This window comes from Neopsephotus bourkii, unplaced genomic scaffold (assembly GCF_033783945.1).
Source record: "Neopsephotus bourkii isolate Nb327-2 ecotype Australia unplaced genomic scaffold, CSIRO-AGI_Nbou_v1 NB_1765, whole genome shotgun sequence".
Lineage (NCBI taxonomy): Eukaryota > Metazoa > Chordata > Aves > Psittaciformes > Psittacidae > Neopsephotus > Neopsephotus bourkii.
Window position 1 is genome coordinate 1228073 of NW_026902239.1, and position 25350 is coordinate 1253422.

Genomic DNA, 25350 nt, shown 5'->3' on the forward strand with positions numbered 1-25350 from the left:
GTTGCTTTGTTTTGAGGGATTTTAAAGTAATTTTTCTTTAGATACACTGGAACATTATTTTTTTGTTGTCTATGAGCCACCTGTATGTGCTTGGCTTGATATCACATTATGGGTGGATTTTCTTTTAAGTGCATTTTTATATCAAATAAGAGAAGTCATTCCTGCTTGTGGGTTTGATCTGGTAATGATATCTTCTGTGCTTTTGAAATTCATATGCGATTTTTAGAAAATGTAGTGGAAAACACCTGTTGTTTTTCACAATTATAACAGGCCTAAAACTGAGGGGTCACAAATCTGACTTTTGACGGAAAATGCTAGAAATGACTTTTTATTTTCAGGCTAAGTCTCAGGATTTTGTTTTTCATATCTGAACTTTTTTTGCCTATTGCTGCTGCTTGTATGTGCTTTCCTTACACGTATGATGTGCAAAATACATGTGCTATTTAAGCTACTTCTCTGTAAGACTTTTATTTGAGCTGCTTATTGGACTGTCCACAGAACAGCACATATTATATCTATTCCCAAATACAGTGTCACAAACATAATGAACATGTCTTTGCTCATTGTGACTACAGATATATAACAGAATAATGGATGGTGCTAACCAGGTGGGTTTTTTTTTACAGCTGAAGCCATTTAATTTAAGTTCACCACCACTGTCTACTTACAACCAGCAGCTGTGGCTAACCTGCATAGTTGAGTTGGATCAGCCTGATGGTGAGAATCTTACCAATTCTCAGAAAACTGCTATAGTAACCCTGTATATTGTATCTTCAATTTCATCTGTCACATAAGTGATCCTGTTGCTTTCTGGTATGGTTGGTGGGTTTTTCCTCTGATACATTTTCTTCCCCCTGCCCCAGTAAAGACATGGACAGCACTGATCTTGGGAACTGGAAGCAACAGGTATATGGGATAAGTTGTTTGTTATTTATGTGAAAGCAATAGTATCTAGAAAATCTGTGTCTCTCTTCTTTAATTTTGGAGGGAATTAGATGTGTAGATTGTAATGATACTAATTTTTTCTATAAAGGTTCCCTGTAAATATGTGAGAAATACTGTATTAGTCATTGTTAGTCTGTCAAGATTCAGTACAGAGCATTTGTGGCATACTGTCTAAGTATATAAAGAAAAAAGTTTTGTGGGTTTTTATTAATATACTGGATCTCTAGTAAAGTATAACTTAATAACTTTGAGTAATCTTTGGATATCAATATGTGTTTTAAACTGTATTTGGAACTCTGAATTTTCATTTCTGCATGTAGCAATAGCTTAATGTTTTCTCTTTTAATTACAGTATCCCTCAAAAAGAATGTTACTATGACAGTCAAAGTACTTGGAGTGGTGAAGGATGGAAGCACACCCTATGTTAATAATCAGGTTCACAATCGGACAAGATTACTCAGTTGTTCGCAAGTATGTGCCTTTTTAAACAAAGCCTATGCAGTACATTTTCTTTAAATCTGTTTGTGTGCATGTTACATTACATTGCAAATGAGAAAAATACATCTGTTAAGCTTGTCTCAGGAACGACTCTAGAGTATGTTCCTATTTATAATTGCAACCTAGCTAGTAATTCTGACCAAGATACCTACCCATCCATCTTCTTATGTTTACTTCTATGACTCGTGTCTGTTACCCCTTGAAGATGCCTCTTATTAAAGTAGCTCCCTAAGCAGTGAGCCCTGCTTAGTCACTTAAGCAGATTTAGCAGTGCTGAAGAAAGGGATATTGTAGAAAATTGGATAAAGGGCTCCAGAGGAAAGAAAAATTCTCCTCTAATACCTAGCATAGAGTCTGGTTTAAATCAGCTGGTGTCCGCGTTCTAAAAAAGCTAGATTTCTTGCCACCTGTGAAGAAATGTTTAAGGTTTTGAGTTTCTAGTTTCATTTTCACTGAAATTTTTAAGCTCAGACATCCAAAATGGCTTCTCCTGGTGCAAGTCCTTTAAGGAGGAGCATAGCTGAATTTTTTTGTGATAAGCATATAGAGTAAATAAAATATTTTGTTTTTATATGTGTATACACATATATGCAAAAGCTGCAGAAACTGATGAATAGAGTTCCTTTAGATTTAATTACACACAGCCAAGAGAGAAATATGCTTGAGTTTTCTCCTTCCTCGTGATAACTTCTAGAAATGAGTTACTACAAGATAGCCTCATTTCACAATCCAGTGACTTAGAGCTTGACTGACAGTTATCCTTCCCAGTACTGCAAGCAGCTGCTGTCACCAGCTTAAGTGAAAAGCTAGCCTTGTTTATCAGTTCAACCTTTGATCCTGCTGACTGACTATATCAGTTCGTTCTGCTTTGGTACCTTTCAAGAAGTTTGCTATTGTGTGTCTAGTTTGAGTCTTCTGATGAAGATTGTCAAGGCATGTAATAAATATTATCGATATCTGACTGTTTAGAAACAAATTCTCAACCTATACTTATAGTGCATATTCTGGAATAAATTGAATTTTTTTACATACTATTCTATGTATGCATTCACAGAAATGCAGTGAAATCATTGTTGCTCACCTTGGCTACCTGAACTACACTCAGTACAACATATTTGTTAGCTTTGAAGATCTAAACAAGTTAACGTACATCCAGAATATTACTTTCACAGTAAGTATAAAGCTTTATATTAGCAGAAGAAAACTCTTTAATTACTAATGCCATGGAAGTCTGCTTTAATTAAAGGCCCTCAGTGATACGGTTTAGTGGAGGACTTGGCAGTCCTGGGGTAATGGTTGGACTTGATAATCTTAAAGGTCTTTTCCATCCTAGTTGATTCTATGATTCTATAACAAAAAGTTATCTCATTTTTCAAGATAAACATAAAGATCCATCACAATTAATATTCAATGGCTGAACTGTTACAGTGTTTGCAGTTAATAAGGGTCTAGACCAATTTTTTTATAAGGAAAGATTTTTCTTCCAGAACTGTTAATGCTGTTTTCTGGAGGAGATAAATTTAGTCTGATTCCTGGGGGATATTTTTAACATTAGGCAAGCTAGACTAGAACATCCAGTTTTCTGCATTTGCTTATAAGGATGTTGGCTCTCTAAATCACAGTATCTTTTTCAGCCTCTCCTGGAGGTGCATTTGAATTAGCAACATTTTCCAGCCTTTACAAAAGTGTGGGCTAGAAATATTTAACAAACCCAAAGATACATGAAGAGTTATCTGGGTTTTTTTTTGGCTGTGCTTATGAGGAAGAGAAAAATGTTTATGTAGCTAAAATAAGCAGGCTATTAAAATAATTCACTAAAATAATCCCTAGTGAAATAACTGGTTCAGTAGCGCTGAAGATTGCTTTTAAAACAGTTACCTCATCCGTGTGTGCTGGCTAGCTTCAGAAAGAAGTTTAGAAACATTTATATTGGGAGACAGTGGAATTAAACACAATTTATAATGCAGGTTATTATGGTATAATCTACCTGTATGCAACATTTGGTATGTCAGAGCAAAGCAAAGTGTTTTTCATATACTAAATGAACTTCCTGAATAATAGTATCTGTAATATTTCCAGCACATAAAGCACATTATTAAAAATAAGCTCTAAGGAGAAACGAACCAAACTCACAAACCCTTTGCTTAATTGCAGATTTCAAACAGGACAAAGTGTACGGTTTATTACCTTGCTTTGCAGGCCGTCTCTAAGGCAGACTTGTGCACAACCCCCAAAAAACAAACCCAAAGCTCTGCTTTCCTGCAGCAACTAAAATTGTCAGTTTATTTCATTCTTATAATGGTTCATGGTGAGCTCAGTTGAAACCATAGTTCGCCTTCTGCATAATGGATTCTGTACCTGTAATTTTCAGTCTACATCTGTGATTTAAAAAGACAGAGATTGACAGATATAATACATTGAAAGGCAGAGCTTATTGTTTAGATGGGCAGAGCCTATGTTGTACCCAGTTTACATTTCAAAAATGGCTTCAAAAGAGAAGTGTGCCTGGTATGAGATAAATTATCAACAGAGCAGAGTTTATGCAAACTGACATGTTATAATTAGTGTTTGTGCCCTTCCAATGATTAGAGGAGAAGGAGCTTTTCCTCTTTAGCCTATGAAAAAAGTTTATTTCTGGTTGGGTCATTTATTCTTCCATTACTTGATTTTCTTTTTTCCCTTTCTGAATTAAGAGAATAATCTTTAAGAAAACAAGCCTATTACAGAAAGTGTGCCTGTACCTTATCAACCTCTTCATCATCCATTTATGCATCTGACCTTGGTAATAAGGAAGAACGTACTGGATTTACTCAATTATTGGCATTCAGACTTCTAATGGAAGCGTAATTGAAATCAATGAACAATACCCTTTTTGTCCTGAAAAGTACTTTAACGTGTGACAGCACACTTTGTTATGAAGTGGTAGGGTAAAAGAGAAGCAAGGATATTAGCTGCTTAGTTATCTTTTCATCAGGTGGTCCTGTGGTATGAATTTGTCTTCCTATGGTGATATGGTGGAACTTGGTTATACCTGTCAATTTTGAAAAGCCAGGAACTTTTCAGTATCTGCAGAATGCTAATTATTGATGTTGTATGTACTGTCAAAACAGTGTTCATTGGGCTGTTCTGTTTTCTTGTAGTGGAAGACCTACAATCCAACTTTTTCACAAGTGGAAATATGGTTCCGATTTGTCTTTGTAGTTCTTACTTTCATGGTCACGGTAAGATTCTATTTCAGTTTTTCTGGAGTATATTATGTAGGCAGCTGATAACACTGCTTTGTAGTACTGTGTTTAGTAACTTAACCCCAGGCAGCAGACTTGAGATACCACTGAATGGGTGTAAAAATGTTTCTTCAATATGTACATAGTTGCTGCTTTATGTTTTTACAAGTGGTATTGAACGGACGTTAAGAAAATAGGATAAATGGGAAAACTTGTTTTTTCTAAACTCTGATTTTGAATTTAACAGAATTTTGCTTAAACAAAGGAAACTGTGATTAGATGCTAAAAAAAAATACTGTTTTGCAGTGCAGGCAGGCCCAGAGCTTGGGCTTTCTGTCTCTGAAAATGAGGAAAACTCAGCTGAATATAACCTTGTTCCAACTTTAAAGTTGTAACTGCCTTGAGTGTGAGGATAGGCCACATTACCTCCAGAGGTCCCTTGCAACCTAGATTATGCTATGATTTAGATTATCTCTCCCCTTCAACCTGGCTTGGCACTGGAAAAGAAGCATTTGTGGAAAAAAAACTACAAACCCATAACGTCTAAAGTGCAGAATTTTTGGAGTAGGGACACTGAAGCAATGAAAACTTACATCACATTTTCCTCACATAGATGTCCCTCAGCAGGTAATTGTGGATGTGATGTGGAATCTTTTTCTTTTAAAAAGTGAGTAAGTGGAAATTGTTGGTACTGTGTGACCAGTAATCAGGCAACTTTTTTTCACACACTGTTGCTTTGCACAGTACTAGCTGATTTCCTTCTCAGTTTGCTTGAAAGATTGAGTAATTTGCATTGGGTAAGCCACCAAACTTGAAGCAGAAGAGATGTAGTTTCTGGTTTACAGTGTTGTCAGTGGCAAAGTGAAGTAGCTTTTGCAATGTGCTGTGTTCTCTCTTTACTCTCATTAAACCACTAAGGCTGTATTCCTTCCTTACACATTTGTTGTTTTATAGTGTCTGTTTGCACATTCCCTGCGGAAATTCTCCATGAGAGACTGGGGTATTGAACAGAAATGGATGTCCATCCTCCTTCCCCTCCTGCTACTTTACAATGGTACTTGTAGCCTGGATTTTTTTAGAAAAGCTCCTTTTTTTTTAACAAAGGAAAATAAAAATAAAAAAAGAGTGCATGAGAGAGAGGGGGAAGATAAAATGAAAATTGGCCTTGAACTTACAAGCGGGTCTTTATAATGCTTCAGAAAACTAATTAAAAACCAACCAACCAACCAAAACCCTAAGCTTTAAGTATATCAAATTCAAGGGCATAATGAGTAGGTGGATTTCATTCTTTTCAGTTATGTGAGTGTCAGCTTTACCTGTGTAAAGCTCCAGCTGAAGTAGGTGGCTGCAACCATTCTGAACCTTTCATACAGCAACATGTAAATGCAGTTTCTGTGTTTGCTAAGTCTTACTTCTTCATTTTTCAGATACTTGCACTATAGTTAAAAATGGAGGCTACTTTTAGTCCAGTAACTACATCAAACTCTGGCATTCTCTTGCAGTACCAAAATAACATTTGCCTCTCAGTCTTTCTGTGATAATTTTTTAGCTCATCACCAAAAGTAATTTAGTAGAAAGTCTAATAAAACCTGAAATCTTCTAGATATGTTGGGACCATTTCAGGTTATTTCTACAGCACAGAGGATTGCTGCTGGAGGCACCATTTTCTGTGTCAATTTCTTCAAGACACAGCAAATTTCAGTTTAATTTACTGGTATAATTTGAAAGATCTAGGGGGTTTTGTTCCTCTGAAGTACATTCTGCTTTACTTTTCATAATGGAAAGACTGTGCTTTTTCCCCTCGTTTAACTTTCTGTTTTGCCCTTATTTTGTTACAGATCCATTTTTCCCCCTTTCTTTTCTGGTGAACAGCTGGTTTCCCGGGATGCTGGATGATCTATTCCAGTCACTGTTTCTGTGTGCATTGTTACTGTTCTGGCTTTGCGTCTATCATGGTATAAGAGTACAGGTAAGAGACTTATTGAGAAGACAGTACTTGTTTTATCAGTTCTCTCAAAAGGTGATAAAAATGAAACCAGATTTTTAGAAAGGAGACATTTATTTGATTCTTAAAGTACACTGTGACACATGAGGCTTTGGAGTTAAAAGGATTTGTGGTGAAGTCAGCTTGTGGGGCTACCATGTCTAAATGAGATAGATAGTATAGTCTACTGTTGCAAGACAGTCTTCAGAATTATGATGCCATTATGCTTTGTTCTTGCTGGAAGGGTTTTATTGTTGTATGTGATGGTTGATTGTTTAGTTTAAACCACTTTACTGCATAAGATAAATATGAATTTTGGAGCATATTCCCATATTGCAGTTTCAGTGCAATACATGGGACCTTATAAACAGGATGCTCCAAATTTGCAGCATCTTATTTTCACAAATGATGACAATTTTATGTCTTCTGTAATCACCTGTGCAGGTGAAACAAGTCTCTTAAACTAGTTTGTGTTGAATGAAACAAAGATGATAGTTACTTTATCCTGTCAAGAATGAACGTAATCTCAAATGTGGGTTCACTCCCTCACCAGAGTGCTGTTTTCTCAACAGGGGGAAAGGAAGTGCTTAACTTTCTATCTGCCCAAATTCTTTATTGTTGGACTACTGTGGCTGGCCTCTGTTACATTGGGAATATGGCAAACGTAAGTAATTTAAACTTTAGTGCAAAAGGAATGAGCTGAAAGTGTTCAAGAATGAGAAGATTGTTTGGAATTAGTATCTGTTCCTTAATGCTACAATTGTGATGTAGGAATGGTGTCCAAATTCTTACATCTTTATTTTGCAAATTGTGACTGGTTTGAAAACAGTATTTCCCATTGACAATCTAGTAGTACCTAATTTTATACATCAGTGTGAGATCTAGAAATTGCTACTTTGACGTTATGTTATGACCCCCCTACAGTACTGCCTCTAGTGCTATGTCTGAATTAGCTTTTAGTGTTTGAAGGAACAGTTTCTCTGTAGTTAACATACACAGTTTGACCAAACTTACTCAACCACTAAACCTGCACAATTGCTATTGAGGCTGCTTAGTCAGGCTATGCTACTGCTCCTCAAAACTCAGTTCTTGTGTTTGGTTTAGTGTTTCTTGTTACCCAATTTGTTAACAATATGTTAACGTACAGGTATTATTATTCCCCAGCCAGAAAACTTTCTCAGTTTTGGTACATTTGTAAGTTCTAAACCTCTTTAGTCTCCAGTGTTTGCCTCTTGTGTCTCAGAGGAAAGATACCTTCTAACGTTTTCCATGCAGCTGTACGTTATTGAAAACAGTGCAGTTGTAGCAATGCTCGTGCTAGTGACCTATCATTAGAATTGCTGTAAGGGAAGGGCTTATACCACAGTTATTTCTTAAGTATAATTCATATCACCAGGCTAAAAATTAAACACTAAATCCTGAAGACTTGTAGGAATTTGCAAGGTTATACATTGTCTAAAAAGTAAGTGGGGAGATTAGACATGCTTACACCTGAAATCTTCCATATTCCTTCAAAACTGGGCGTGGGAAGGAGGATGTTATTGTCATGACTCTATTGGAATCAGTGGCATTGCACCCATTTCTACAGTCAAACCCCTTAGTTATAAACTCTGTATAGTAACTTTAACCCTTTCCTTTGTTAGTGGGTTTCTTGGTCAGTATAACTTTTTGACCTTGTCTTTTGTTAATAGTGTAAGTATCACTTTCTCATTTTGAATCTCTCTAGTGTTAATGAAGTACATGATCCTACATATCAATACAGAGTTGACACAGGTAATTTCCAGGTAAGTCAGAAATGTTTTGTTCCTATTAACTTGTCAGGTGGAGTTAAGCAGTGTAAAGAGGTATGGTTTGTCCTTCTATTAAAATCTGTAACACAGTTGAGAAAATAGCAAATGATGGTCAGATGGTGTTATACTGACTAGGATACTTCCAGTTTTGCTTTAGATAGTGCTTAGGCCATATGGAGCTCCATCCCAGTGAAAAGAGTAAATTGTCTTGCAAATCTGGAGACTCAACACCACAAGTTTAGTGCAGGCTCATGACTGTTGTGATTTAAAGACATTTTTTAAGCCTCTTATTAAGTCCATTTTGTACATCTTTGCTCCTGCCAAGATCCTCTCTCCTAGTAAATTTCAGACTTTTGTGTTGTAAAGGAAGATCTGATTTATATGGGTCGTTGTACTGTTCTCAGGAGCTGTGCTTTTAGAAACTCATTGAGATTCAGCTCACTGTGAACTCCGTGAACAAAGTGATGACTTCTATTAAACATCCTTTCTTTACATTCCCCGAAAACCTGCCTCAGTGTATAGCTATCCTTATTTTAATTTGTAAGCCTACTTCCCCTGAATAAACAGACCATTGTAAGTTGTGCTTTGGTAAATAATGATTACTGTTGGGGGAAGAAGGAATAGGTCATGTCTTGTTAAATAACAAAAACTAGCACTCTTCTTACAGGGAATGAAAATCTTCTTCCTTGTCGTGGCAACCACATACGTTCTCTACCTTCTGTTCCTGATAGTGAGGGCATGCTCAGAACTTCGTAACATGCCTTATGTTGGTAAGGAGTGTTTCTTTTGATCCTTCCCCAGACAGACTTGTTTGTCTTGGGTGGAGGTGTAAATTCACTAATAACAACTTTTCTCAATCTTTTTCAGATCTCAGGTTAAAATTCTTGACTGCATTAACCTTTGTAGTGCTTGTCATTAGGTAAGGCTTTTCAGAGTATATTTCTCAGTACGGTAACCTTTATTACCCCTTTTTTTTAGGGCTTTGAATGCATTTTCTTGATAAAATTGTCAGTGAAACTGGGGAATGTCTTTTGATCTGATTGTTACGGCAAGCATTTCTCAGTTTTTTAATGCTTCTTGACCCTTTTAGAGCTAACTTTACATTATCTCTATTACCACTGCAAGATTTAGAGGTTCACTTAGCAGAGATGTTTTCTGTACTGCTGAGTGGTCTGCAGTGCACCCTTCATCTCTTTTGGAGCTCTCCTGAGTTTCACTTAGTCAAAGCAGGAGTTTAGAATTGGTTACTTAGATTATTGTTAAGCAGTTTGTTCAAATTTCTGTTGATTCTTGGATTGTCTGTAGCAGATGAAATCTGAGGGAAATAGACCATGGGGATTTTTTTCTCCACTTTACTCAATTAACTGCTGACTTCTAATCACAAAAGAATCATTCTTAATTTCGAACTATGAAAGCAAATGTGTCTTAAAATAAACAGCATATTAACATAATTATTTTCTCATATACTCTTCCATCAAGCTACTATTTCAGCTTTGCAGTTTAAAGGCACAATACAGCTGTATGCTTTAACTTTTTTCCACAGCATTGTTATACTGTACCTGCGCTTTGGAGCACAAGTTCTACAGGACAACTTTGTTGCTGAGCTGTCAACTCATTACCAGAATTATATCCTTGTGTTGTGATACTGCTCAAGTAGGAATATTAATCTCTTTTCATGTAGAATGTACTTTAAAATGATGTACCTAAGGACAGAGATCTTTGACTTTTAGATGAGCTTTTGAAGTTCAGTTCATTTTGATCAAGGTTTCATGTCAGCATTTTGTAATGGCTCTTTGTAAAGATTATGAGTTGAGACAGTTTCAGTCTAATTTGTTTATATCACATAAATCAGAACTGCATTTAATACTCTTGAAAGGAATGCAAGCCTAGATATGCAAGCATTCAAATAATTTTAACAAGTTATTGCAACGCATTTGGCTGTATTTGCTGTATGAATTTAGCTTGCTCTACACCTGTCAGTTGGCATGGGGCGTACCAAAGTATTTGAGAAATTAACAGTTTAGAAGTCATTGAAAATGCATTTGTGTATTGGTCCCAGTCTACCTATGGAAGAGGTCATGGCAGAGAACTGTGACTTGAGAGAGACTGTTTCTGATGTCTGTTGGCAGGAGGATTACAAATTGTATTTCTGGACCTGAACCATGAGGTGCCGGTTCATTCCACTCTAAAATTGCCTGTGTAACTGCAAGTGCCCTTACTGATAAGCATAGATATGTGATGGGAGCTAGTATAAAACAGTATGTAAAACCTTTAGCATTTTCCCAAAACTGAAGGAAAGAAGCCTTCTTGCTCAGCTTTCATAAGGCACCTAAGGCAGAATTATATGCTGCACCTCTCAAGAGTAGACCTCACCTCAGCAAAAGTTGCTTGTGTTAAAGCTTTCTTTTCAAGTGGGAGCTTTACCTTGAAATGGCTTGCATGCATTAGTGGTCATTGAATTTAAAATATGCAGGTTTGTTTAGCCATTCTTGTGCTCAAACTTTATTAAGGTAAACTTCCTTTCCATTGAGCCAGCTTATGTACGTTTTGGGTCTTGTTTCTAAAGTTAGTATGTATATGGAGCTATATTGAGCAATATCCTTGACACTTAATACCAGCAGAATTCTTATCTTTTTATGGTTTATTGAATTTTTATCTCTACACATTAGCCTTCGTGTATTCCCCCTCAAAGAATGCACTGTATGGTAAGTGTAAGCAATTGTCTGGCGAGCTTAGATGATGAGCTGGCATATTAGCAGATACTGTGTAACGCCTTCATATTTTGGTTGTCGTGTTACTATTTGAATTTGCAAAGTTTGAATACTGTTTGAATTTGAAAAGTTAACTGAAGCAGAAATTAATTTGCTCAGGAGCAGTGCAGCATTGGAAATATGACGGAACACATAAAATGCATGCAACTGATTAGCTAACCTTGAATTCTTATGCACTTAGATCAAGCTCATAGTCAATATGATGTTTGCATGTGATGCACCAGCTTCTGCACGGACTCACAGACAATCTTTAAGGAGTAACAATAATTCATTTATACTTTGTTCTAAGAAAGGTTAACATATGGGCATGCTGACAAACTGGATTCTGAAACAGGTAACATGATGTTGGAAAAGGAGGGGTGAAGCTGATCTCCAACATGGGAGGAATTTTGGGGAACACAGTTGGGCTGCACAGGGCCCACCAAATTAGTGGCACTTTTATTATTATTCCTATGTAGAGGATGTAATCTGCCTCACATGGTGCTTATAAAACACCATCCGTTTCTAACTGAGAAAGATATATACGGTAAATACTTGTACCGAGTCACTCTTCACTTTAAACATTGAGTTTAAAATACATGACCATAGAGCAACCCAGGTTGGAAGGGACCTGGAGAGATCATCTGGTGCAAACTTTCGTGGGAAAGGCAGCCTAGATGAGATTATCACCCTGCCCAAGAACATCCTGTGTGCTGACAGGTATGCAGGGGGAAGGCTGCAGTGGAGCTGGTCCTTTCTCTGAACATTTTAGAGTTGATATAGGTAGAACTGTTATGGAAATGCTGATTTCACATTAAGAAGACGAGAAATGTCTGGGTGAGAATAAAGTCAAACTTGCTGTTGGATCACAAGAAAGACTAGTTTATAGACGGCAGAAGGTAGTTCCAGGAAAAAGATGTTTATGGCAAGTTGCTGGATTGAATTTTATTTGCATATAATTATGCACGGCAGCTAAACAGCACAGATTATGCAAGAAATAAAGGCCTTAGAGGGAATTGTCATAAATAACCGATGGAAAGTTACGTGTTTCCTTTCATCTCACCATAAAGGTACAAGTCCTTCTTTTACCTATTACAAGGGTGAAGAATAACTAGCTAATCATTGACTTGCATACAAGGGCTTACAGCCTTGGTCTACTGTATTTGTAGCTTAGAAATAACCAAGAAGTCAAAGAAGTCTGTGCTTTTCAATAATGATTAATAATAATTAAATCTGACTTAATTACTCTTATCAGCAGGTTGAAACAGTATGACATAGGAACCTGCACAAGTGAGGAAATCCACTTGTACCACATGGAGAATATCTATCTAAAAATGAGATTGTTACATTATCTCTTAAGAATACCATGATGTTGTGGATGAAGGGTGAAGGATTTAACGGAGAGAATTCCTGTTTGGGTATAGTTTTATTGAATTGTAGTCATGACTGCCTTGGGAATTGTCAAATCTGTTGCTACAGCACTGAGTTAGAAGTACAGCCACATTTATGTATTTAATTTATTAACTCTTATTTATATTTTCCAGAATCACAGTTGAAAGACAATCCCGCTTTTTCTATGCTGAATGATTCAGATGATGATGTGATTTATGGGTAAGATTATAAAATACCTATGGAGAGTTACTTTAGGTGTGTTATTTTTGTAATGTTCTTTTCCATGTTCATTAAATAGGTGAAGAATTTGTAGGTTGTTAGTGAAAGTATTCTGAACAGAGTCAGTCTTATTCTGAAATAGAAATGCAACGAGAGTGCATGTTGTCTTGTCTTTTTTCGGTTTCTAAAAGGGATTGCTGTGACACTGATACAAACAGGTAAGAAAGCACCTGTAGGCTGCTGGTAGGTCATGGGGTGAAAGCACCAAGAGCTGTGAAAGGAAAAGGCTTCCTCTGAAACCAGGAAGGAAGTCGGGTGGATCTGACACAGGGGCAGCTCCTGTATAAATATTTCATGGAAGGAGAAGGGCTCTTCTGAAGTCCATCACTGACTGCAGTAATAATAATCAAATCTAACAAAAAAGTCCCAGACTTGTGTGAGTTTCTGTAATAGGAGAATTATAGTAGTACTTAAAACCCATCCCTGTCAGGTGTGTCTGTGTTGGACACTGAACAAATGCGTTAGCTGCCCTTGATACTTTCACCTTTTACTAAAGACACTGACTGAAGTGGCCAGAACAGTGAGGATGGGATTAACACTGGGAACTGAGCAAATTTGTGCTAGACTAGCTATATGTTTGTCTGAGCTAGCTTGCTTTTGTTTAGATTGATGAGTAGTGGTAGTATCAGCTTGATTCTGTGTGGATCCTTATGAAAAGTGGCTTGTAGTTGCTGGAATAACTTCTATTATGCATCATCCTCTAAGGAAAAGTCATATATATTGTTCATACTTCCAGCAGGGAAGGAAGATACCAGATTCTTACCCTAATAACAATTTAATGCTTCAGTGTGGTTTATAATTTTCCTGTTTACTTTGGACTTCCCATCTAAACACTGTGTTCAGAAGTTTTCACAAGTATCTCTTTCACAGGAGTGACTATGAAGAAATGCCGCTTCAGAACGGCCAAGCTATTAGAGCCAAGTATAAAGAGGAGTCGGACAGTGATTGATTCTGAGGTAGACAGACTTGTTCAGCTGAAATTAAACTAATTTTGAAGTTTTCCTAGATGGACGACTTCTTAGCTTCCTTGCAGTCTGCTGTCAATGTGAACAGTGACTCCCAGGAAGAACATCCTGCTTCTGTTTCTGTTTACAAAGTTTAAACTGAAGAAAAGAATGCTTGAAAGGGTTGTGGTGAAAACTTCAGAAATCAAGAGTTTTACCTGTCTTACAAAATGCCTCATAGCAGGATGCCTGTGGACTAGTCTTTAAGTCTATTTCCATTCAGAAGTATCACTGATTATATCCTGATTTTAAAATTGCTTCCTTGCTGCTTAGTTTTTTGGGTTGGTTTGGTTTGAGGGTTATGTACAGCATACTGTCATTGCTCTGCTGCATTTGTGTTGGCTCCTTTGTGTATTGTCCATGTTATGTGACTCGTTTTGCTTCCGATTGCCTACCTTAGTTTTTTGAGCTGGAGGCGGGGAATGAAGTGTCTTAGGGCTTTCTCTCTTTTGTTGTTTTTGTTGTTGTTGTTTGATGCAAGAAAACACAAGCTTTCCATTCTTCAAAGTGATACAGACTTAAGACCATTTTTGTAATTCATTGAAATGAGTTTACCAGACTTATAAGTGCTAGGTATGTGCAAATAGTCAAGTTCGAGTGAGCCAAATAGCCTCAGTGATGCAAAACTATTTGCCTAATGTATGTTTTATATCATGTTTTACTGCCACAACAGAAGTGTCTGGTTTGGGTTTTGTTTTGCTTTTCTAACCAGCCTGTTCAAATGGAGCTACTTAGACAGCAACAAATCCCAGAAGGAAGCCAGTACTCCTCTTTCTGGTATTTTTGTATGCTGGGGGTGATTGTTACAGAGAATACAGTATGAAAGCTTCATAGCGAATTTACAAATTCTAAACATTTCATTTTTAGAGGCTTTTTCTACATCAGGATTTTTCCTTAAGATGTATTAGTAGATAGTTAACCTACATCCCAGGAACAGTCGTGGTTGCTTATGTATTGAATGTGCATCAGAGTTGGCTTTTGAGCACGTTCTGTGTAGTTCAACTTCTCTGTCATGCAACAGTCACCACCTATACTGGCCAGAACTTTTACTAGCATGTTTTGAGATTATCTGTATTGCAGTCTGTCCTGGAACAAAGTTAGATGGGAATTAAGTATTCCTAGTACAATGCTGCTTCTGTTTGAAAGTTGGTTTTCTCCTACACCATTGTTCGGTTCATTAAGTGGATGCTGTTTGTCTCTCAATACTTTTGTTTTCAGGTACTTGAGTACAGGTATCTTTCTTTTCCATGAATTTGTAACTGTGATTTACTCTTGTAAAATTTCTCCACCCCGCTGCTGTAGAAGACTCTAAAGCACCGTAAGGTGTTCAACAAAAAATGGTGCTGGCTTACACTAGGAAATTGTGCTCCTCACTGAAGTAGTTAAACAGGAGATTGAAGTCCTATTAGACTTTCTGGATTAGACTGGGGAAAAATAAGGTTTGTTCTGCTTTGATGCAACAACTGTTGTAGACCATTCCTACTGCAGGAACCTCCTGGCAGCTGTTCAGGATCGTGAAGGGGAGACTTCACAGGACAGTTCCAAGCAGTTTGCTTAGAAAGGACCAAAGGACCTGCCTCATATGGTTGCACCCTTGCTGTCATAGAATAGTTCACATTAAATTGGTGCTCTGCTAAAGGTAATTGTAGTAAGATACTGCGTGTGTGTGAGAGAGAACTCTAAAATAGAGCTGTGAAATATTTTGAGGGTATTTGAAATTTAAGACCAGGGATCACTTAAGTGTTAGAAGCCAAAGTACTATTGTACGGTTAAAGCAAGGAAACTGCTGGGGAGGAAGGGAAGGGTTTTCCCTTTGATTTCTTAATGGTGTCAGTTTAGTAGAAGAATGTATAGGAAAACACTAAAGAAGTGTTTGAGTTAGTGGTGTTTTGTTTCTCCAGTGATCATAGGAAGCTGTACCCTCAGTGCTTCCTCTTAGGCTTGTTTTTTAACAAGTATGGGAGATGATCTTTGTATCCTAAAATCAGAGGGCCCATTCTTACTTACTGTTCCCCAGCCACCTCTCCTGAGACTCACCGCTGTTTAGATGTGCAGAGTCAGACTTGGAAGCCACCTCAGCATCCCACATATACCCTAAGTCCTTTTGACTTCCGTTTGGAGTGAGTACAGGAAGTGGGTCTTCAAACACTGATATTTACATGATCCTTACATATTCCATCTGTTTGGCTCAGATATTTCTTAATTCTGTTCTAAATTGTTCTGAACAGATAAAACATTTGATTTGACCAATGTGCAAGTGTATTCCTGTTTCTTATCGCAGTCTGCACTGATGGTTACAGTTAACCCTGAAATACAGTGTCAAGCGCTGGGATTTCATTCACTAAAGAAGCTATTTTTAATCTAACTTTTGAGATGATGATTTTTTCCTAAGATGTTCTCCATTTCACTTGCTGTGTTGTTTGCATTAACTTTTCTGCATCACTACATTCGAAGTGGAAATGAAAAAGTTGAGAATGGGAAATGATAAGAATCTCACTATGAAAATAGTGAGAAAATCGTTTCCTTGTTAGTTTTTAGAGATTATATTTAAGCAATGTTTGCCATGCAAAATATCCTTGGGAAATTGCTAGCGTGTAGCTGTAAGCTTGGTTGAATGAAGTACTGTCACAGCAAATTCAATATACAGTAAAGGCAAAAGTTGTGAAGCAAGCGAGGAAATAGTTTTGCCAGTAAGAAATCTCAGTTTCACCCTTCTTATTTTCACAACTAGAAAGCAGAGACAGCATTTGAGGAATATTACAACAGGGACTGTAAACAGCTTGGGAATAGATGGCATAAATTCACCTCTAAGTATTGTAACTTAAGGGTGAAACAAAAGACATCTGGCTAAGAAACTAGCCTGGTTGTCCTTTCATTACTGTTGAAGTAATTATTTCCATCAGTAGTGGGGCTGTATAAAATGAGACAGCACATGGTGTTCATCCTCTGAAGGAGGTGCTGTCTCTTAAGTAACTGCAAGCCTTCCATGAACACAGTGGCAAGAAGGATGTTTCAGACACCAGTAACCATTGAGTGCAAGCCATTTGTGGCATACATTTTCAGTAGCATTTGCTTTAAAAATTGCTGGTGTTGGGTGGTAAACTTCCCCAGACCTGGCAAAGAGGTGTAACCCCAGTGAGAAGCAGGGACTGCAGCAGGGCCCATGGCACTCATGCTGGGGAGGCCCAGCTACGGAAAGCTTCTGTCTGTTGTCTTTCTCCCAGCCAAAGACAACTTGGTATCTACATCCACCCAGCTCTTCCCTGGTTCCTTTTGCTAATGCCAGTAATAACAACCTTTGCATTACTGTAAGACTTTTGAGAAGTTTGTAAATATGTAAAATGAAAATATGGAAAAATTGTGTACCAAAATGGTATCAAAATGTGTAAGATAAATGCTCTGTTTAATGAGAAGCTGTAATTAAATGCTGCTTTGAGACAGTGTGCATGAGGACACGTGTTGAATATCCTGTGTATCTAGAAGATGTGTTAATGACAGCAAATTATCCATTTATGTTGGAATACTTCATGCTAATACGGAATATGAAGGAAAAAATAATACTTTAAGCAAAAGTTGGATATTGAGTTTCTTGGACAACTTCATGTGCATAATCATTGTTAAATATGTTCATAATAAAGTTTTATATCTTTATATTGTAGCTTAGTTCTATTTTCCTTCTAGCACCATTTTCATAACTTACATCTATCTAGTATTTGCAGTTTACATGTATCTTCTTATGCGTATTTAAACTTGGTTAATTGCATAAGGATGAGATTCAGGAGGCTGTGGCAGTACAGATTAACCAGTATCTACCTCTGGAGTAAAACTTAATGTTACTGGGTTTTTTCCTCCCATGCAGCTCTTACACTGATAAGCATCACAAACATTTTTGTCTGTGCTTTAGCACCTTCATAAACCAACAAACAAACAGCACAAATTAAAAAAAATAAAAAATGTCAAGGGCTTTGCTATTATTGGAATGAGCAAAGGACAAGGAATGTCTGAATAGCTTGGCCAAGAAGTGAAGTGTTTCTAGAAGTAAATAGTGACTCAAAGTGCACAAAACTATTTCTTCTAAATGTAAACAAGCAGCTAAGGAGGTGCTTCACTACCAGCCGCCTTCTGGAATGCTGATGGAAAGGAGATAACCATCCAGATCAAATACAAATGTCCTTAGCAATTCAGAGATTAAAGATCTATTCTTTTTATAACAAGTTTCTCTCTCACCCTGATGACTAGTTTCAGGCACTTTATTCAATCTTTGTTTTAGTATTTTCTTTTTACAGGTGTTGTATCATTTCTGACACTGAATGCTCAGCATTAAGTTTCTTGTCAAACTAGCTCTAAAGCTCTCTAAGACAGAAATGCAGTATATATACACTCTATAGCTCCATCACACTCCTTAGGACATATGCTGGAATAAAGTGACCTGTCATAAATGAGACACATCCACAGGTTTGTTTTGAAACTTGTACACTAACAGAAACATGTCAGCCTTTAAACTGTATTCAGAGTCTTGACGGTACAAAGTCCAAACCTGCTGACAGCAGAAATGGGTAGGAAGAGTCAAAGCCTTGCCCAGCATGGAGTGGGGGCAGTTCTGCAGTCTGTTTGGTTACACTGAGCAGTCAGCAGAGAGAAACCCCTGCAGCCAGCACAAAAGCAAACCCTCTGCTGGCGCTGGAGTTTCCAGCATTGCATCTTTCCAGATCATGGAAACACACTGCATCAGCAGTGATCTCATTGCAAATGGCATCAGCCAAGAACCAGATTCTGAAAATGTGTGTCAGGGCTTCCTAAACATAAGCAAATGCAGGTCACTCACACTGCCTCCAGCCTGGAATCCTCTTCCCCTGCTGGCTTTGTGAGTAATTCTTTCAACTTCACCAGCACCGAGCTACTGCTCCCAGCAGCAGCACAGCAGTTCATAGGGGTAGTCTGAAATTTACAGCATGCTCCCATTTCTTCAATTAGCTGACAAAAACTTACCCAAGCATACGCAGAAAACAAGTCTTACATGTTCCTCCTCTACAGCTTTACTCTAGAAGGCAGGAGACTTTACTCACATGTTATTTAGTCATGTCCCCCTGAGGCTGGTTTTTCCCTTTTTGGAAAGGTTCATGCTTTACCAGCTATCAGAGCTCATCACACACCATCACCAAAACCAACACAGAGGATAACAGGGAAGTTAAAGACCTACTCAACACACATAACTGGTTGTGGGAGTGAATGGTTACCCATGTACAGCTTGCTGAGCACTCCTAGAATGTGAAAACCTTAGCTGCCCTTTTTTGCTGAAGATAGTTATTTCTGTTATCATTCCATGCCTTCAAAACCATACAATCAGATTAAAGAGGTACCAGAAATGCAGACAAGTTACTTTCTAATAAACATCATCTGATTTTCTTGCAATTTTGCAGTGACTTGGGCACAACTATGGAAGTGCTTTGCATTCTGGTATGTACCTCAGCTACTTTAATGAGAATGAGAAGATTTGGAACTTTTTAAATATCAAGGGTTAAGTGTAAATGAATCACACCAATGGTTATGAATTTCAATAATTTAATGCTAACCAAAAGTACAAAGTATGAAAATCAGTGTCTCATTTAGATTGGTCTTAAAAAAGAAATCTAGAGAAAGTGTGCACCGCAGCAGATTTCAGTATTAGCACCTTGAAGAGAAGTTCTTGAAGTGTTAAGACAGTGTGGCAACACTGCTACAATACTAAGAACAAACATAAACCATGTAACAGCATGTTTTCACGCTTCTACGTTTGAAAAAAAGTTACTAAAAAAGTACATTAAAACCAGAAGTTGTTCAGTGTATTCACAGTTTGAGTAGAAGTGGACTTAGGTGCTGAAGTAGAAAAGAGAAGGGTGAATGATTCCAAGGCAATCAGATTGCAAGTCCAAAGGCACTGACAATACAGTACACAGTCTTATTCTCCCATCTCACAGTGCAGGTCCCTACAAATACAAAAAAGGGTTTCAGAGACAGAAGAGTGTAACAGCGATTACATGCACACCCTTATGTGCAGGTTTGTAATTTACATCTAGAACCTTAAGCATGAAGCTTTCACAACAGCTAAACAGTTCATATGTAGCCAAGCTGGCACCACAACCACACAGAAAACACACCAATGTATTTGCTATTACTCCAGAACTGCAGCACTTGGGAAAACACAAAAGTATATTGCCTAGGCTTAAGGGGATGAGCTGAAAAGTCCAACAGCTGTGTTTCTTACCATCACTGGAGTTGTCCCAGAAGCAAGAGCTTGCTGTATGTAGCCCAGCACCATTCTTTTGCATAATCACACAGGTCACTGTTAGTAGAGAAGCTTTTATTAATCTATCACTGACATCAATTAACAGTTCATTTTTGCTTAGCACAGCACATACACACATGCTTATGAGTAGTTTACAGACACGGTACTTGCCAATATCTTCCCCCACCCCCACCCATCAGTGCACTTGTCTATACCAGCTTTAACAACAAAGAGAAAACTGAGCTCACCAATATACTTGAAAGGCTTCCCCAGCTTAGTGAGTTGGCTCAGCGTTTGCTCCACCACACTGGTTGTCCACTGGTTCACCTTGCTGTGCTGGTAGGTATTGCCACCTATTGCACTTTCTATGGCCTATTGGCAACAAGTACGCACAATAAGCTTCACAAGGCACCCATCAGCCTGCTCCCCATAGCCACAGAAAAATTCCTAAATCCTGCTTGTCCATACTGATCATTGGAAGTGTTTTCAATTATTACAGAAATTTAACCCCAGCTCATTCGTACATATTCCTCTATGAAAATGATATTCAGATTTGTCAGCAGAACCACTTTTGGGAAACAAAACCCCAAATTGAAACAAAAGACCCATGTGATTGCTGGTTACTAAGAGAGCAGTAGCCTTCAGCCAAATAGACCATTTTGCTTACGAGGACAGTTTCCCCTTTAAGATACAGGTAAGAACATTAAAGCTGCATGGTTTCACTGACATATTTTTTCCTCACATAAATTGTTTTAAAAAAAAATAGCCACAAAATCATTTCAGAATCAGAAGAGACACAAGCATGCACTGAAGCATGTGCATTCAATTTACAGAGTGACCAAAACGGCTGTTTTGCAATGAGAGAAAGACTGCACTAGTTCAGTCTACAAGAGGAATTCTGGACATAAGAACCCCACCCCAAATCCCTCTGGAAATTTGCTAGACAGGAAATTCATGTTTCTTAGAAACGAGAACAGTTTAACATCCCAAACAGACAAGAACTCATTCTGGAGTAAAAGCAACTCAAACACACAGTTACATGCACATACAGACAGCCTAGAAAAAGCCCTGGATGTTACTGAAACATAAAATCTATTTCTATGGGGTTTAACCTACAAAATTCTAATAAGGATACACTGCAATGGGAGAAAAGCATATGAAATTAATTATCTTCTGGATTTACAATGTATATCACAACTAAAGTCAGGTATCCCACTTAACATATGTACACTGGTTAAATCAGCAATTATACTTTGAGAGCAACCTAGCTAGAAATCTATCACATCTCAGTTATCACATTTTCTTGAATACCTTTTAGCACACAGCATATGATATACTCTACTTTCACACCAACAAAATTAAAGTGTTAATTTACCTCTTTAATGATGGCACTGACTTCATCGACAACAAAGGAAGTCTACAAAAAAAAAAAAGGATTTTAAATAATCAGTGGATGCATTTCTCTGATCTGAGAGTTCAAGCTTTGTTACAAATATGCACAAGAAGCTTTACTTATGCTTGTCAATTTCTTGCAAGTCAGGAGATTGGAATCTTCCTTTATTTGCCCACATGTCCCTTGGCCCCCTGAACCCAGGCAACATTCTTAGCGAACTAATGAAAAGTAACAGATGAACTAGTATTAGCTGGCCCTTAGAGGCAAAGTTCTCAAACTTTCACTTGGTAATATTTTGGAACAACATATACAGTACTTCTGTAAATGTATATCTGCATATTACAACAAGCATTAATGTTCACAGTTTGCAGCAGGGTTGCAGAAGTAAGCTCAGTGTGCAGGCACAGCTTAAACTAAACCAAGATCTCCAGGGCACCGATGCAGACAAAACATTAATTGACAACTTAAGGAGAAACTCCCATGACAATCTCAGCTGGGGATACAAAGAAAAGTTCCTTGGAAACAAAAGGGGAAATCCAGTTTGATGCCCTTCCCACCACCTCAGCCTTCTCCCAGACTCTGGGGAGCAGAGATTAAGCACAGAGAAGGCCCCAACATTTTACTAATCTTAAAACTACACTTGTATGGTTAGTATGTTTTCCTGGTTGAGTGCCTCAGCTATTGCTGCCTCCCATGTAAGGCAGTTAAAACAAGCGGGACCCCACACGGCATGGCAGCAAGCCATGCACGTTGGTTTTACTGCTGGTACCTCACCTCATAAACTAGAAGAAATGAATCAGACAAAAGAAATGCACATAACAAATTAATTAACTTCAGAAGACTGAATAAGGATTTCAAAATGAACTTCATGGAGTATATATTGTCTGAGTTTTCACTGGCAGGCCTGTCAGCTTTTCCAGCTGGCAAATACAAGTAACAGCGTAACTCAGGTGAGCAGGCAGGATGTAGTTACACCTGCTCAGAATGTCAAGATCCTATTGATAAACCTTTGGCCAAAAGGTTTCAGAACAGTCTGGCTGGCTTCAGTGACATCTACAAAGATGTGAATAGCTGAGTGCTCTCTGAGAGACGAAACAGCGGGATACACGCAAACAATGCCTTTTCTCTACTTGGAGGCACCAACCTGCCCGCACACATCAACATCTGTAAAAGCTTTTATGTGCTATGGCAAACTGGCTTTTATTTTCATCTTCTTGACTTTGATTTCATTTTAATATGCCTCATTTGTTTTCATGGTACTAAATTTTACAGGTGCTTACGTTTTAAAGAGCATGAATATATTTAAACAAAAAAGAGCACCAATTATCAAAATACTCCTTCTCTAGAGCATAAATTAAGAATATGGATGCCAAACATGCTGGCAGACATGCAACATGCTGTCAGGCAAGATGATAAACTACATATAGCTTTTTTCTTTGTTAAGTCAAGAACTCTGCTCAGAAACGCCTTTGAGTGAGCACAAACAAGGTTCACCAAAGCAAACTGAATTAAATTCAACCCAGTTTCAAATTCTCAAAGGTATTTTGAGGACTAATTTGTACTGAAACAAGTGGGAAAGAGCCATACAGAGATTTAAGAATTTGGTTCTAGAGTTGCTGTTACTTCTTGACCGTCTTTCTTTTTGGGGATCACAGTGAATATAGGTTTAGATGCATGACAAAATAGAACACAAAGTTCTGATATCCAACTTTGTGATTTATGTGCTATAACTGAGCTGATATAAGCACTTTCTGTATTAAATCAGCAGCTTATTCTTTACCTGCTTACCCATCTGGCACAAGGAGATTAGATGTGATGTTTCCAGTACCTTGTTTAATCAGGGCGTTCCCAGGCAACAAATGCAAATGGCAAAGCAGCCTTGGTTTATAATCACCCTGAAGATATTTTTGGAAACAGCTCTAAGAATGATGTTCAATGTGTTAAAGAAAAAAAAAAACCCAAACCTGTAACTGTATAACACAGGCCAGACCCAGCAACGACAACAAGGCTTTCAGAACAGCACAAGTCTGATCCACCTTCACACTGCTTTGCTATTGTCTAACCAAGTCACAGCGCAGCTGTTTAAGAACAATGCAGCAAATTGTCACAGCTCACAAAAAACTGTCCCTCTGCAAAAGCACCACTTGCTGGGCAGTCACTTATTGCGATACAGACCCTTGATTTACCCGACTCTTCATCTTCGTTAATGGGGTACAATGTCTCATTAGTGAACCTGTAACATACGGCCTACCTGGCTGAACTCTTCTTTCCTCACAAAATTAGCTTATTCGAGTCTTTCACTGATGTAACCCGTAAACCTTCTACCACAGCATACTGCCTCACCCCGCTGGGGGGGGCCAGAGGCCATGACACCCCCCGACCGTTTTCTCTAAGCGATTTGCAGCGGCAGCTTTCAGGGGAGAGGCAGGCGTGGGGAGAGGCCAGCGGAGTCAGCCAACTCCCGAAACACAGGCAACGGGCTGACCCATCGGTTACCGGACGTACTCCCGGGAGGAGGAACAAAGACTGGGCCTGTCGCAAGCCGCTACGCGGGATGCGCTGCGCACAGACTCCGCCAGCGCCACACCGGCAGAGGGCAACAAGGGACCGGGGCGATGAGCGGTAGAAGAGGCGGGCGGGTTCCCAGCGGCCCCGGGTTCACCCAAGGGGTGTGGTTCGGGCAGACAGGTACCACCTGAGACCCTCCGCCAGCACTGAAAGGAGAAGCCGGGGCAGCCCCAAGCTGCCCTCCCGCTGCCCCCAGCCCCGTTACCTCCTCCCCCGGCTGGAACTCGTCCATCTTCCCGGTGAAGCCCCTCACGCCGCAACCGACACCACCCCCTCACCGCTGCACTCCACGCGCCAGCCGCTACTCGCACAGCGCCTGCGCCTCCCACCGGCTCCGCCGCACCGGGGCGCTTGTGCAGTGCGCCTGCGCGCACTCTTCCCCCCACCCCGACTCGCAGCCGCTCCTTTACGTCTCGGGCGCGTAGCAGCGGGAGGCTCCGTAGGCTCTGCCTGTCCAGCCCCCGCCAAGATGGCGCGGGTTGCATAGCGACAGCGCGGCGGTGTCAGACGGCTCAAAGCCTGAGAAGGGGAGAAGCTGTTTGTCACGGATAGATAGCTTTGCATACAGATAGACAGCTCGCCGTTTGTGTTCTGCAGGCGTGCCTGCGAAGAGAGAGATCCAAGAGGTCCTTCCCTGGAAAGGAGGATCTGCATCTTGTTTCTGGAAACAGAGCTTGAAAAGAAGACCTGAGTATGTCATGTGTGCACAGGAACAATTAAAAAACTAAAACCAAACAAAACAACCCTAAACAAAACAAAACCCCACAAACAAACAAACAAACACATGGAAAGACACGAATACCTGAATTCTTACACCTGGATGTTAATGAAATTAAAGGGCACACTTTTCACAGTTTTTTCACAGGTTTTGTGTTACGCAGTGTTAACAGGTTGTCTCAGTGTCTGATGACACCGACCTCAGAGAGCTGCTCTAGGCAGTGGGAGATGCTGTTCAGGCTCGGAGTACCATAGATGAACTGGAAATATAGCCTGGATGAAGGGAAAAATAACAGGGAGCAAGTGCAAGGTGTGTACTGAGGCAGGCATAACCAGCTCTATAAATGCAGACAGGGCAGGACTGGCTCATTCAGTAGCTGTTCCATAGACCAGGGAGTAAGGGGGTGCGAGAGGTACAATTTACCTAAGTTCATCCTATGATGTGGTTAAAAAAGTGAAGATGCCACACTGTGACGTGTAAATGGATGTATAGCTTACAGGACATGGGAAGCAGCATTTCCATTGGACTCTCTGTAGCAAG

General features: G+C 39.0%; 3 protein-coding genes across 5 annotated transcripts in view; 1 reads left to right on the forward strand and 2 right to left on the reverse strand.

The window, feature by feature from the left end:
- Positions 1-16118, forward strand: part of TMEM181 (transmembrane protein 181) — a 34420-nt gene extending 18302 nt beyond the window's left edge. For all 3 annotated transcript variants that reach the window (XM_061378244.1, XM_061378245.1, XM_061378246.1), the window contains exons 4-17: positions 627-717; positions 1298-1416; positions 2498-2614; positions 4584-4664; positions 5622-5721; positions 6506-6636; positions 7224-7315; positions 8378-8435; positions 9109-9211; positions 9309-9360; positions 9985-10067; positions 11057-11146; positions 12736-12802; positions 13733-16118. In XM_061378244.1, coding sequence (XP_061234228.1) covers positions 627-717; positions 1298-1416; positions 2498-2614; positions 4584-4664; positions 5622-5721; positions 6506-6636; positions 7224-7315; positions 8378-8435; positions 9109-9211; positions 9309-9360; positions 9985-10067; positions 11057-11146; positions 12736-12802; positions 13733-13811 — 1263 coding nt within the window. In that variant the 3' untranslated portion in view covers positions 13812-16118. The remainder of the gene's footprint in view (positions 1-626; positions 718-1297; positions 1417-2497; positions 2615-4583; positions 4665-5621; positions 5722-6505; positions 6637-7223; positions 7316-8377; positions 8436-9108; positions 9212-9308; positions 9361-9984; positions 10068-11056; positions 11147-12735; positions 12803-13732) is intronic.
- Positions 1-25350, reverse strand: part of ZC2HC1B (zinc finger C2HC-type containing 1B) — a gene marked incomplete at its 5' end in the record, with an annotated part of 264177 nt that overhangs the window by 2321 nt on the left and 236506 nt on the right. The gene's annotated exons all lie outside the window — the stretch shown is intronic.
- On the reverse strand, positions 19412-24455 carry DYNLT1 (dynein light chain Tctex-type 1). The gene is made up of 5 exons (XM_061378176.1): positions 24298-24455; positions 21507-21548; positions 20380-20503; positions 20111-20188; positions 19412-19832 (listed from the first exon to the last, which is right to left on the reverse strand). The coding sequence occupies exons 1-5, from the start codon at positions 24322-24324 to the stop codon at positions 19762-19764; spliced, it is 342 nt and encodes a 113-aa protein (XP_061234160.1). The 5' UTR covers positions 24325-24455; the 3' UTR covers positions 19412-19761.

Excerpts from the sequence above, each read along its gene's own strand:
- DYNLT1 (XM_061378176.1), bottom strand. The coding sequence starts at position 24,324 with ATGGACGAGTTCCAGCCGGGGGAGGAG. Across the intron at positions 21,549-24,297 it reads AGTTCCAGCCGGGGGAGGAG|ACTTCCTTTGTTGTCGATGA; the intron begins GTAACGGGGCTG and ends TTTTTTTTGTAG. Across the intron at positions 19,833-20,110 it reads CTGGGACAACTCCAGTGATG|GGACCTGCACTGTGAGATGG; the intron begins GTAAGAAACACA and ends TTGTATTTGTAG.